The 14,340-nt window shown below is 47.2% G+C and overlaps 1 protein-coding gene across 3 annotated transcripts in view; it reads right to left on the bottom strand.

Moving 5' to 3' along the window:
- Positions 1-14,340, bottom strand: part of NVL (nuclear VCP like) — a 48,394-nt gene that overhangs the window by 15,015 nt on the left and 19,039 nt on the right. For 2 of the 3 annotated variants that reach the window (XM_069954430.1, XM_069954429.1), the window contains 9 exons: positions 11,447-11,573; positions 4,404-4,471; positions 3,843-3,977; positions 3,392-3,493; positions 3,024-3,141; positions 2,688-2,832; positions 689-908; positions 363-581; positions 33-137 (listed from right to left, as the gene is read on the bottom strand). In XM_069954430.1, coding sequence (XP_069810531.1) covers positions 33-137; positions 363-581; positions 689-908; positions 2,688-2,832; positions 3,024-3,141; positions 3,392-3,493; positions 3,843-3,977; positions 4,404-4,471; positions 11,447-11,573 — 1,239 coding nt within the window. The remainder of the gene's footprint in view (positions 1-32; positions 138-362; positions 582-688; positions 909-2,687; positions 2,833-3,023; positions 3,142-3,391; positions 3,494-3,842; positions 3,978-4,403; positions 4,472-11,446; positions 11,574-14,340) is intronic. The other variant, XM_069954431.1, reaches the window with a different exon arrangement.

Here is a 14,340-nt window from a genome sequence, read left to right as displayed (position 1 = left end):
CATACATACATAGAAGTAGAAAGTTTTTATACCTTGGCAAGTAATGTTTTGCCGCAGCCTGGGGGTCCTGCTAATAAGACACCCGCAGGAGCCATGAGCCCCAGGGCCTTAAACTGCTCCGGATTCCTCACAGGTGCCTGGAGAGAGAAAAGAATACAGTGTTACTGACCACCAGGCTCTGTCATATCTATCACATCATATAGCACAGGGTCCGTGCTTCTTTCCTGTAGAGCACTGATCCCCAAACTGAGCTCGCCAGCTGTCAGGGGATGATGGGAGTTATAGTTTTACATCAGTGCCATAGCTGTTCAGCATGACTGCATTTCATATAGTATTTTGCACCTGATGAACTCTTTTCTCACCAGTATTGCCATAGTCAGCTCTTCCCGGATTTCATCCAGTGCCCCTATATCAGCCCAGGTGACGTCCGGCACAGTGGCGAAGCCTTCTCTCTTGGCCGAGGGCTGCACTGAGGGGAGCGCGCTCAGGAAATCATTCATCTCAATGCAAAGACCCTGCAGCTGATGCTCGGGAAAGGGCGACTCATTCATCAGCACTTCCAGCAATCGCTGCAGCTCCTTCTATAGAGGGAAGGTAGAACATTAACTATAGACCAGAGAATAATAGAGTCAGGGGGAAGCCTATGAAGCCCCCATAATTAGGGACCACCACGGGTCTATACACTCACCTGAGCCGGCTTCACCACTGGTAACACTGCTGTCTGATCTTCTATCTTTTCCTCTTGATGATGCTGCAGCTGGATCAGCACTCTGTTCACCGCACACATCGCTGCCTCTCTGCACAGCGCCATCAGGTCTGCACCCACGTATCCTGGCGTCAGATGTGCCAGATGCTGGAAGTCAAAGGATTCTGGGAGCCTGAGCTTCCGACACAAAGTCTTCAGTATCCTGGGAGGGATTACATAAAGACACCAAGGTGTTACTATGAGTGTTCGGGCCCTTACATGACAACTAAATAAGAAATAAAGACAAAAAGGACAAATTTGGTCAGCTCTCCTAGAACACCATTCACACTAGACAGGAGCATGTTGCTACGACTGAAATTGCAAACACAAAAACACAGAAAAATGCAACAACTCACCGCAATGGCAAGATGTAGACCCACTATAGACATGAAAATAGTTAAAAGCAGTGTAGGGTCTGCCCCGATATGAGGTCACCTTATCGTTGGTGGGGTGGTTTACACTGTTTGCAAATGGTAACCAAGAGCCTCATTATTTTTGTGGGAATTTTTTTTAGCAGTTGGGGGGGCTGTTTTTAACTATTTTCATGTCTGTAGTGGGTCTATTTTGCCACTGCGGTGAGCTGTTGCATTTTTCAGTGTTTTTGTGTGTTAGCAATTTCAGCCATAGCAACGTGCTCCTGCCTAGTGTGAATGGTGTTTTAGGAGAGCTGACCAAATGTCTTTTTTTCTGTGTTCCAGATGGGGGAGTGGCTGCCTCTACTTGGTCGTGCACTCCACCCATCCCACCCAGGTGGTGTAATTACTTTTTCCGGTATAAAATGGATCTTGCATGCCCAGAGCATAAGCGTATTACATGCCATGGAGAGGCCATAGTACAGTGTAGAATATGCAAAAGAACACTGCAGAGACACCATCACATGTCTCGACGTCAGTGAACTAGCCAGACCTTCCCTCCGGGAAGGAACAACCAAGCCAAAGCGTTCACCAGTCAAGGAAACCACCTCAGCAAGGTATCCATCCACAGACAGCTGTTTCAGGGTTTTTGCCCCTCATCAGTGTGGAGTAGGTTTAAAACCCAGAAACAGCTGTCTGTGGATGGATACCTTGCTGAGGTGGTTTCCTTGACTGGTGAACGCTTTGGCTTGGTTATTCCTTCCCGGAGGGAAGGTCTGGCTAGTTCACTGACGTCGAGACATGTGATGGTGTCTCTGCAGTGTTCTTTTGCATATTCGATTTCCCAGGGGGCAATGTTCTAGAATACACAGACGTTGAGACACGTGATGGTGTCTCTGCGGTGTTTTGGTTGATCTCCCTGAGGTCAACCAGCGTCCTTTTATAGTACAGTGTAGAGTCTGCCCCGGTGTGAGGCCACTGTAACGTGGTTTAAATGGTAAATAAGAAATACACAGAGAAAGCAATGATAAGAAAGGAGGAGGGTCTCAGACTCTCAAGCTGTTCAAAAACTTTTCCCATCATGCCTTGCATGACAGGACATAAAGGGTGATAATTATCATATTTTTGTCAGGGGTCCGAGGCAAATAAATTTTTGCGCAAAGGCTTGTTTTGAAAATATTTTATTTGCATTGGACCCCTTTGCGGCACTTGCGCCAGAGGGGCCAAAGGAGGCCTCAGACAGACATCGGTGCACACAAGATTTATGTACAATAAAAAAATTTTTTGGGGAAAAAAAAAAAAAAAAAAAAAAAAAAAAGATTTATGTAGTGCCATTGCACCTCTACATAAATCCAGCCTGCCTGTGCCCCACCAGGGGGGGTGGTGGTTTCAAAGACTGTCCAAGGAGTACCACACTTGGTACGGCGCCCTACCCCCCGGAGTTACACTTTTGGTACGGTGCCCCCCCCCCCCCCCCTTGGTGTAATATGGTCAGTATGGCTCCCCACACGGTGTTAATTTAATTTCAATTAAAAAAAAAAAAAAAAAAAAAAAAAACAAACAAACAAACGAACAAACAAAAAACTCACTTTAGTCTCGCTCCCTCATCAGGGATCCCCAAGCATATCTCCCTGTCAAACCTTCCCGCTCGCCTGAGAGCAGGATCCAGTGAATCAGGTCTGTTCGTGGCTCCAATGACAAGAACCTGAGCCGTGACAGACGGATTGTTCAAGTCTAAAAGGAGAAAACAATAATGGTAGCAGGATCTGGAGAGATGCCGAGCAACCAGGTGCAAACATGACTGCAGCGTGTAATCTGGGGTCAGGTCTCATGGGGGTAAATGCATTCTCCAGTACAAGGATCAATGTTACATTCCAAGCAAAAGGCACCATCCCTTAAATTATAAAATGGAGACTATTACTGACCGTCCATACAGGTGAGAAGCTGGGCTACAATCCTCCTCTCCATGTCCTTAGACGCCACTTCTCTCTTGGGAGTTATGGCATCAATCTCATCAATGAAGAGGATGCAGGGAGCGCTGCTCTGCAACGACACACATATAACGTATAAGATCAGGATGGCAGGGTAGTAAGAGGGGGCGGCAGGGTATATCCGGCACTAAATGAATGACCCAGTCTTATTACACTATTGATAACTGTAAGCCTGTGTGTTCACTGCCACAATGGTCACTGTCTATCTGCCATAGTCTCTATGCACAATAGACTGGACACTTACTACCGGCCTCTGAACAAGCAGACCACAGCAGCACAGAGAAATAAAGTAAAGACCTTACCACAGCTTGTTCGAAAAGACTCCTCAGCTTCTGCTCAGACTCTCCTGAGACACCGGACACCATCTCTGTGGCTGCAACCTTGAGCATCGGTAAATCTAGTTCCTTGAGATGACATGAAGCATTAATTATTATATGGAGGATGAGAGATTATACAGCATGCCTCAGAATGCATCATCAGAAACCAGCATATCACTTTAATAGGGTGTATCTATCTTAAATTTTGCAGTTCTCACTCTGGCCACTAGAGCACACTATAAGCTGACACTTCCTGTTTTCTGCAGCTCACTTGTCAGCTTTGCTGTGTAGACTGGGATACAGTCAGCAGAGTCATTTCATGATCATTAAAGGATGGGGTCATTTTATTATTACTGAGGGGGTGGAGCAATTATTAATGACTTTCACGTTGACTTATTGATAGGATTCAAGCATAAGACACAAGCAAGTCTCTTACCCCAGCAATTGCCTGTGCCAGTAATGTCTTTCCACACCCCGGAGGCCCATGTAGTAGAAAGCCACGAGGAGGCACCACCCCGAGGTGCTGATAGACTTCAGGGTGACGCATATGAATCAAGAGTTTGCAGACTTCCTGTAAAAAGATCAATCAAGTAATGCAAGATCCATCCACATACAAGACTTCCAGGTGATAATAATACACCTAGCAGGTGATGTGTGTATTATGATATTCCGCAGCAACTAAGGTGGCTGTATCATAAATATCAGAGAAAACCAATGGATCATGACATATAACGTCATAATTCAATAGCCTCATCTCTAGTAATAAGCAAACTTACCAAACGTTCAGGTTCGTCTGAACCTGATAATTTGGCATTTGACTCCCGGTGGCTGCAGAGGCTATGGCCTATGGCTGTATCCGTGCTTTCCAGGACTCCCTAGGGTTGCATCCAATTTCTCAAACCACTGGGAGTCAAATGCCGAGCATTCGGGGGTTGGACGAACTCATCACTACCCATCTCCCATAAAACACAATGAAAGAACATGAGATGAAACTTACAGTCAGGGTGTCATCATTTCCTCCAACATCCTCAAAGCGTACAGAAGATTTCTGCAACTCAATGTTTTCTGTGAATAAAGATTACATAGGAAACACATTACTTATCCTGTACTGATCCCGAGTTACATCCTGTATTATACTCCAGAGCTGCACTCAGTATTCTGCTGGTGGAGTCATTGTATACATACATTACATTACTTATCCTGTACTGATCGTGTATTATACTCCAGAGCTGGAGAAAAAAAATTTAGGTGAACGGCCCCCCTGTCCTGTCAAACACAGTACCGCATTTAACTGTATGCGTTGCCGAGTAGGAGCATGTACAGTTAAATGGCCAGTGTCAGCATCTAGTGCATCCAGAATTCTGGAAAGGTTCCGGATGCACATTTGGAACTGTCCAGAATTCTGGATGCACCATAGGGTTCTATGTGGAATCTATGCTGAAATAACAGACAATTATTGGACAAGTTCTATAATTTCCAGGCCGATTATCCGGCTTTATATTAAATACCTGAAGGGTGTCCGTGCACAGTAGAAGAGTATGTAGCGGGGGCGTGACCGGAAGTCCATGGGAGCTGACGCATAGAGCAGAGCTCCGCGCTGCCTAAAACCTGCGGTTAAACCTGCCTGCTGACCACCGAACCCACCTGGAATGGGCCAGAAACGCTCCCAGAAGCCCTCGGCGAGAGTTGGGCCACCTGCCGCAACCCAAACCGGACCGCTGGACCCTTTCCTGCAAGCTGCGTCGCACCCGGCCGGATCCAAGATGGCGCCGGCGACTGGGAGAAGGACGCGCAGAGCCTCGGATCACGGTTCGCCGCTGTCTGAGACCCCACAGCTTACCTCCGCCAGACTTCCTCCCCCCCGGGACTCCGCTCGGCAGCCACTATCAGGCAGAGATTCCCCTACGGGACCTCAGGTTAGTGGGCTTCGGCCTACTGCGCCACCGTTCAGGCCAGACGGCGAACTCTCGTCAGAGGATGGGGTGAGATCCCGGGACGGCACCCCCCCACCCTCCCCTGCACCTGCGCCAGACGAAAGACCACTGGAGAGGTGCAGTCTGCACACTGTGAGTGAGGGCCCTGCTCCTAAGCCCCCACGGACCCCTGCCCGCTATGACTTAGCTAATCAGGGCACGCTAGCTTTCACCATGACAGTCACCTCAGCACATGGCGCGGTTGCCTGCTCGCCCCCACAGAGAGCTGTCACCACAGAGGGCTCAGGTGAATGGTGGTCCTCACAATCCACGTCCTCTGACCATGAGGCTGCTTCAGACGACAGATGGTCACCTCTCCTACATAACATTCCTACCAAGGAGGACTTTAGATCTCTTATCTCTGAAATGAAAGGCGCCTTTAAATCTGAAATTGCTACTGTTCGCCAGGATTTGCGCTCAATGCAACACCGGGTGGAATCCCTTGAGGATGATCACGACCATACCCGAACCTACATCCAAGAATTACACACTACTATTTCGGCCCAACATATGGCTATCTGTGACTACCAAAGACACCTTGAGGACATTGACAACCGGGGCCGTCGACATAATGTCCGTATCAGGGGACTCCCGGAGGCCACGCGTGATACAGACCTAAAATGTACGGTGGAAGCTATATTTAATCAGATCCTGGACGCCCCACCATCTCACAAGGTGGAGTTGGACAGAGTACACAGGGCCTTAAGACCCCGAGAGGCCTCTTCCCTACCTAGGGACGTGATCTGTTGCGTCACCAACTATACTCTAAAGGAAGCTATTATGTCCAAAGCTCGTGAAAAAAGGGACATTGACTTTGATGGGGCCCCTTTGCAAATCATGCCGGATCTTTCCTGGGTAACACTTCAAAAGAGGAGGAAACTACGCCCCCTGATTCAAATTCTGCGTGACTTAAACATTCCATAAAGATGGGGATTTCCTTTCAGCCTTATAGCTAGGAGAGACGGGAAATCGGCGACCCTCAGAGTTGCAGATGACCTTGCAGGATTTTGCGCAGCCCTGAACATTGAAACCCCCCGTCTCCAGCACTGGGAGTTAACGCCTCCCCCACCGGTGTGGACCCCGGTTGCTAGCCGTAGGAAGAGACCGGCCAGAGGCTCTGCCTCCCCCAATCAGGGGTCCCCTGGACACTCCCACTCCACCTGAGCAGTGCGGCTCCCTAAGTCCTTGGGCGCTTGCACTTTGGGGGTGACTCACCCCTTTTCTAGATGGGTTTGGTTATACTTCATTGATACCGCATAATTTCTAATGTTCTATTGTTGGCAGCTGAGGAGCTGTGCATTGTCTACGATGGTTTTGGCTGTTTATTTTTGGTTGCCACTGTTCTTGACAATGCCCAGTCTCCTCTACTCTTCTGCTTTCCGTGCTCTCTCTTACTCCCTTCCGGCACCTTCCCCCCCTTGTCTGCTGATTCTCCTGCTGCCCTCTGTTTTGAGAACAGTAAATTGTTCTGTTACCTTATGGTGGCCACGCTCATGTCCCAGTGGTCACCCTCAGCAGCTACTGGGAACTGGCTGGCTCCACCCCCAGTATGGTTGGCGCTCTCGCCACAGTTTGTTATTTGTTATTTTTGCAGTCTATATGTTTGTCTTGTCTTGTCGTGTGCCCTGTCCCTCCTGTATCTTGTTTGTGTTTCCAGGGAACTATCCGACCTTTCGTGCAGTGGTGTCTCTGCAGTTGCAGCCTGGTCGCCTTGCCTCCTTCCAATCCAAGTGTTGACATTGCCACTCTTTCCAGGACGGGAGCTCGCTGGGACTCCTCTCCCCTCCATACAACACCTCTGCTGGTCAGAGCTCAGGTACATTTCTCTTATGTAGCCCCTATACCGGACCCATGATGGTGCGTTTTGTAACTCTAAACGTTAAGGGTCTTAATTCGGACCTGAAAAGGAGACTCCTTTTACGGGAACTCAAACAACTTCGGGCTGATATAGCCTTTATTCAGGAGACGCACCATGATGGATCTGGTACTTTTCGATTCGCCCTTCGCCAATACCCCATAGTATACTCCGCTATAAGACAAGAAAAGGGCGGGAGTGGCTATTATGATAGGGGCCAATTGCCCTCTACAGGTAGATACCAGTGAAATAGATCCTCATGGTCGTTTTGTAATCCTCACAGGCAAATTGGCGGGTGTCCAGATTACATTGTGCAACCTCTACTCCCCCCAATGAAGGACAGATGCGCTTTCTCACACAGGTCTTTGCTAAGCTGGCCCGCCTCCCCCCGTCCCTAGTGCTAATTGGCGGAGACTTTAATGTCCCCCCGTCTGAGATCTGGGACTGGCATGTGGTCTCTCACCGAGCCCCTTCAAGAGGCGTCTCGCAGCTTTCCTTAGCTCTCCGGAAGCTGATAAGACAACACCACTTATTTGACCTATGGCGTACAACTTTTATTCTCACCCGCATTCAACACATACTCGTATAGACCTCTTCTTTAGTAATATTCTGGGCCTGCGTTCCACCTCACAGTCTGAGATCCACCCTATCACATGGTCAGACCACGCCCCAGTCTCTTTAGACATTACCTTATCAACGCAGGCACATAGGGTCTGTCAGTGGCGTCTCAATGAGATGTTACTGAAGCACCCTCCCCACAGAGATGTCTTGATGCGGGTTTGAAAGAATATTTCCAGCTCAACCAGGGAAGCGTATCCGCTCCTTCTATCCTTTGGGAAGCACACAAAACAGTGTTTAGGGAGAACTGCATCTCCCTCTCCTCCCGAATCAAAAAAGACGCTCAAGCCCGCATCGCTTCCCTCACCCAACAGCTTCGTACTAAAGAAACACTAATGACGAGCCATCCCTCCATCCCCCTTCTTAGGGAAATAGTCGCCTTGCGTAACTCTCTAAAAGACGAAGCGGTTAATAGGGCCTCCCGCCTATTGTCGTTCACCAAGCATAGGTACTACGATAAGGCCAATAAGGCCCATAAGCTATTGGCCTCTCAGTTGCGAGATCAAACATTGCTAAAATCCCCCCACGTGGTCAGAGATAGTGCGGGTGGATTGACCTATGACCCTAGACGGATGGCTTCAGTTTTCTCTGAGTACTACTCATCCTTGTATTCCCTCCCAAATTCCCTCCCCTCGGACCCTCTCGAAAGGGATCGTCTGCTTCAGACCTATCTTGACGATTGCCACTTACCAACGCTCTCGAGCGCTGAGTTAGACACGCTTAATGAGCCCATCACAGCTGAAGAGATCGAGGATGTCCCCTCAGGAAAATCCCCCGGCCCTGACGGGCTGCCCTATGCCTATTACAAGACCTTTTCTGCCATTCTGGTCCCTTATATGCGATCCCTATTTAATTCATACCTTGCAGGTGAAGATGGGATCCCTCCCACCAGGTTAGACTCCTTCATAACAGTTATACCCAAACCTGGGAAAGACCCATCCGACCCTGCTAGTTATAGGCCAATTTCCCTCTTGAATGCTGATTTCAAGATTTTTACCAAAATATTGGCGGTTAGACTGGGGGTGCTCCTGCCGGGTCTCATACATGCCGACCAAGTCGGATTTGTGATAAATCGCCAGGCGGGTGATAACACCAGACGTACGATAGACCTGATTGAGGTCCTTAACCGAACGAACTCCCAGGGGTTGTTGTTGAGTTTGGATGCAGAGAAGGCCTTTGATCGGCTGGGCTGGCCTTTCCTATTCGCCACCCTTAAAGCTTATGGTATAACTGGGCCTTTTCTGCAGACAATTCAAATGTTATATTCGGCCCCTTCAGCCCGGGTCCGCCTTCCACATGCCACTTCCCCGCCTTTTGCTATCCACAATGGGACTCGGCAGGGGTGTCCCCTCTTGCCGCTTCTGTTCGTCCTTAGTATAGAGCCACTGGCAGCCAAAAGTCGCCTCTCACCCGACGTTCATGGAGTGAAGGTCCGGGACCGCGAGTTTAAACTCTCATTATTCGCAGACGACATTCTACTCACCGTTAGTAATCCTATGGTGACCCTCCCTAACCTTCACTCCCTGATCGCGGAGTTTGGAGCTCTGTCTGGGTACAAAATTAACGCACAGAAGACTGAGGCTCTTCCTATCAATCTCCCCTCCTCCTTGACCCGATTTCTTCAGCTGTCCTTCCCATATAAATGGGCGACTGATGGTATCCGATACTTGGGCACCATTATTACCTCTTCTTATGGATCTCTCTATAAGCAAAATTTCCCCCATTTCTTTCGTGACGTATCTCAACAGCTCACCAAATGGTCTAAATTACCTCTATCTCTCATAGGTAAAATCGCGTCAGTAAAAATGAATGTTTTGCCCCGTTTCCTTTATCTACTTGAAACGCTTCCAATCCCCATCACGAGCTCTGCCCTGCGGAAGTTCCAGGGCTCGCTTCTGCAAATCGTCTGGGGTGGAGGGCGACATCGGATCTCAAAACATGTACTATGTGCCGGGAAGTCCCGTGGAGGGCTATCCTTCCCTGACGTCCATAAATATTACTTGGCAGCCCACCTGCAGGGGATTCCTTCTTGGACTTCTCTTCAGGCCTATAATAAGTGGACTGAGATAGAGAAGTTATGGATGGCGCCTATCCACCCCAGTGAATTGATTTGGTCCCCCGAATACTCGGGCACAATATCCTGGCTCCTGGGGCCGATGAAACACACCAGGTCGGTGTGGATGGCGACTAACACTCTGTACTCCCTAAAGTCTAACCCCTCCCTCCTCACCCCATTCCTCTACACTGACCTGATTCAGGGGAGCTATGATCAGGATACCATGTGGCCCTGGCAATCCTCCCGCCTTTTTCACTTTGCTGACGTCACATGCCCATTCACAAGAAAAGTCCTATCGTTTCAGACCCTTCGGGACAGATTTAACCTACCACTCCGTGCGGCTGCTTTTCACGAGCAAATCTCTCTTTTTGCCTCTGTGATCACAACCCACCGACTATTTCCCAAGCCTACCATGTTCGAACTTCTTTGCAAGAGCTCCTCGTCCACTAGAGGACTAATATCCTCTATCTACGCGATCCTCAACTCCTACCCCGAGGATCCTGCCCAAACCCACCCGTACATGGCTAAATGGGAAGCCTACCTCAACAGACCTATCTCTCGCCCCCTTTGGGAAATAATATGGTCTCAGGCGGCCAAATCCTCCTCATGTGTAACCTACCGTGAAAATCAATACAAAATTCTATTTCACTGGTATCACACTCCTGACCTTCTACACCGGATGTTCCCCACCACCCCGTCGACCTGCTGGCGATGTAACTCAGCAGAAGGCACCTTGCCCCATATTTTTTGGGACTGCCCTAAGTTAAAGCCCTACTGGTCAGGGATCTGTGGTTTATTGGCCACGGTCCTCCACCGAGATATCCCCTTAGACCCCATGACCTACATCCTTAATGTTCCCCCCAAAGCTATGGGTAAGAGGTCGGCCAGGCTGCTGCTGCACATGTTGACAGCAGCGAAATGTTTACTAACTAAATACTGGAAGCAACCCCTCATCCCGTCGGCGGTAGAACTGATCAATAGAATCCAAGATGTTCGCAGAAATGAACGGTTGTCTGCCTCGGCGGAGGGGGAAGATCGAACATTCCCAACAGATCTGGGACTTATGGGACTCTTACTATGAACAGTTCACTGCTGGAGGTCGGGCCCCCGTGATCTCTACCACTGCCCCCCCCCCCTTCCCTTGATGTGTCTATGTAGCCTTGAGTCACGTCTTTTGTCTTGTCCTTTGTTTGATGTCTTAGTCTTTGTGATTGACATTTTTAGTTGCTTGATTGATCGGTTTATAAGTTCTTACTGGTTACAATGGATCAGATTGACCGTATAGTGTCCTCACATGGAATGTGTATAATTAGAGATTGCTTATGTAGCTCCTGTACTGTCCTTGAAGTATGGGTCGGAACTCGAAGGGCCCTCATGCCTTTGTTATTTCCTGTAATCTGAATCTACGACTGACCGATCTGTTATTACTGTATATCTCTGTTATTCTACTGTTGTATTGGAAAATCTATAAATAAACAATTTATAAAAAAAAAAGAAGAGTATGTTGCAGTGACTATGACGCACTATTCTGATCTCACCTCTCTTGTTCATCAGAGCAGATTTTATGTCCTCATCCACATCCTGGGAATCCACCTTCTCTCTACGGGATTTCCTTAATTTGGACTTTTTCTTCTCGGGTTCCAATAAAGATGTATCCACGGTTTTCTGTACAAGAAAAATCAGAGTAAAAAAAAAAAAAATAAGAAGAGTAAAACATGATAATATTAATCTTCAGGCTGTGATGCTTCATAGCTCATATACTTATCCTCTGTGGAAATGATTTTCCCTGTAATTCAGAGCTGCACTGGTGAAGGGATTCATAAAGTGGCGACTATTATAACCTCTTTAGGCGTACCTATCATTTAAACAAACCCTCAGAGGTCGTATGGGTGGGGGTCCGGATGCTGAGACCCTCTCCGATCGCTAGCAGCACGTCTGCCCCTTTGTTCTAGAAATCAGAGGGGGTCCCAGCATCCAGACAGCCACCGATACAAACCTCTGACATGTTAGAAGTTTGTTTAAATTATAGGCACGCTTTACTATTAGAGATGAGCGAACCTGGAGCATGCTCGAGTCGATCCGAACCCAAACTTTCGTCATTTGATTAGCGGTGGCTGCTGAAGTTGGATAAAGCCCTAAGGCTATGTGGAAATCATGGATATAGTCATTGGCTGTATCCATGTTTTCCAGACAACCTTAGAGCTTTATCCAAGTTCAGCAGCCCCAGCTAATCAAATACCGAATGTTCGGATCGTCTCGAACCCGAACCCGGTTCGCTCATCTCTAGTTACTGTCATTTGTACAAACTTTTGATGTGCTGTCCAAGCATGTCAAGAGTTTGTATCTCGCTAGGTGTAACCGGATGGGTTTATTTCAGATAGTTAAAGTGTCTTATTCATGTGATAGGAAGGAATGTAGTGTTTTGATGTCTTATTTGTATCTATCTATCTATCTATCTATCTATCTATCTCCTATCTATCTATCTTAGCTGGCTGTGTAGGTGGGATTGGTTTGTATTTAGCTATGTGCATGGGAATAGGTAGGTGTATCGTTATGTCAACTGTTCGGCCATAAACCTCCCCAGTAGTGTCAACATTGGAGGACACAGTTGTTGTTATTGTCCAAATGCATGTAGCTGAAATTGAACAACCACATTTTGCTTGATAAACATGTACAAAGCCTGGGAAACTTCCATTCATGGTCATCAGTGGTCTACATAGACATTTCTGGAAGCACATCACCCCCCACCCAAACTTACTATAAAGATCGGGGGTATGTAGCTTCTAGTCAGCCTCAGCTGGGACCATGGATGGAAGGTGCCCAGCACCCTGTCATCGAGCAAAATGGGTGTATATTAGTCCATAATATACAATGGGGCTCCCCATTTCATTGTGGAAGGAACATCTATGCATCTGTACCATCTGTAACTGCAGCTAAGTATTGTTTTCTGTAATAAATCTCTTATTTTTCTATAAATCTGTGTGGTTATAGCCTTCTCAGACTATTATCAAAAGCAACCGGTTACAAAATGGTGTCAGAAGTGGGATAATAGTCCAGGAATTGCTATAACTGTATAATAGAAGTATAATGTATGTGTTAGCTGAGATGTGTAGTTGTGGGGTAGATGACAAAGCGAGTCCAGTCCCCTGGTGGGTGTGTAGTTCGCGACCCTGGGCACCCAGCACTCGAGGTGGTGACACCATTTCAGCTGACAGACCCCAGTCGGCTGGTGGTGCCTTGTTATGTCTCTTGAATGGCGGAAGACCGCAGCAGATGTGGGATGGATCTGTCTGCTGGCGCGAATTGAGAGAGACATACAAGAAAAAGAAGTGAAGCAAGTGGGCTTCATGGATGTGGAGATTGTAGGGTGGGAGCAGCTCTTCACCAGGTTTTGGCCAATGAGCGGCCGCAGTGTGTTGGTTTATAGGTCTGAAGTAACTCATGTTAAGAGTTTGAGGGATGTGAAACCTGTAGTAATGTGTTTGCAAAGAGTATGAGTAGAAGTTGTGTGTTATTGGCAGGTAAGAATGGATGTTATTGTTTTACCGGTATTGGAACGACGAATGTGTAGAAGGTAACGGTGTGATAGTAAAAAGTGTAACTTCCAGCCATAAATGACGGCTTGTATATTTGTGTTGTAATGGTCCGTATATGACGTTGCATGTGTATTTGCACTGCAGAAAAGTTTTTTCTCTCTGTATTTAGGAGAGCAGAGTGAGCAGCAGCTTGTCAGGTAACAGTCTGTGTTCAGTCTCTGAAGCTGATCTATGGCTTATAGTAGTAGCATGGAGTTGGTGGAGTTTTGACAACAAGTCTAATATTACTAGATATTCACATTTGAAACTAATGAAGATCATGAATATATTGGCTAGAAAGATATCAGTTGGGGACTCTCTTTGTCATTTGAAGGAAAGTTGATGGCTATCTGGTGGTGAGATCTATAGACTTAATCTCTGTACAAAGTGTTGTCCTCTGTCCATTGTTTTAGTGTTTGTATTTTCTGTATGTGGACCAGTCAGATAAAGGTTAGTCTGATGGAACATGATGACTTCATGGGATTATATAATCTATGATATAACTAATATGTCTGTGTTTTATCTGCAGGTTCTTGGAGTATTGGTATATATAGTATGTGTATAACCTGGGATGTAATGGATATCCTTTAACAATAATTTAAATCCACGTGGTAACAAATTGGCCAAATGTCAGTACTTTTGTATTGTGTACATGTTGTGTTTTCCTTATTGTTTTGTATTCTGCAGCTGTTGACAGAAGAACAGAAGTGAAGAGACAGCCCCTGCTTATGTTTTTCTTCCCCTAATTACAACTAATGATTTGTTTGTTTGCAGGAGTAAGTGGCCATCCTAGCAGAGAAGTCATGTTTGGTATCACCTGTTGAGTCCTGGCCAGAGTAAAACTTAATGTTCTTTTT

This window comes from Dendropsophus ebraccatus, chromosome 15 (assembly GCF_027789765.1).
Source record: "Dendropsophus ebraccatus isolate aDenEbr1 chromosome 15, aDenEbr1.pat, whole genome shotgun sequence".
NCBI classification, from domain to species: Eukaryota; Metazoa; Chordata; class Amphibia; order Anura; family Hylidae; genus Dendropsophus; species Dendropsophus ebraccatus.
The sequence above is the reverse complement of the archived record's forward strand: the minus strand, read 5'-3'. Positions and strand labels throughout refer to the sequence as shown.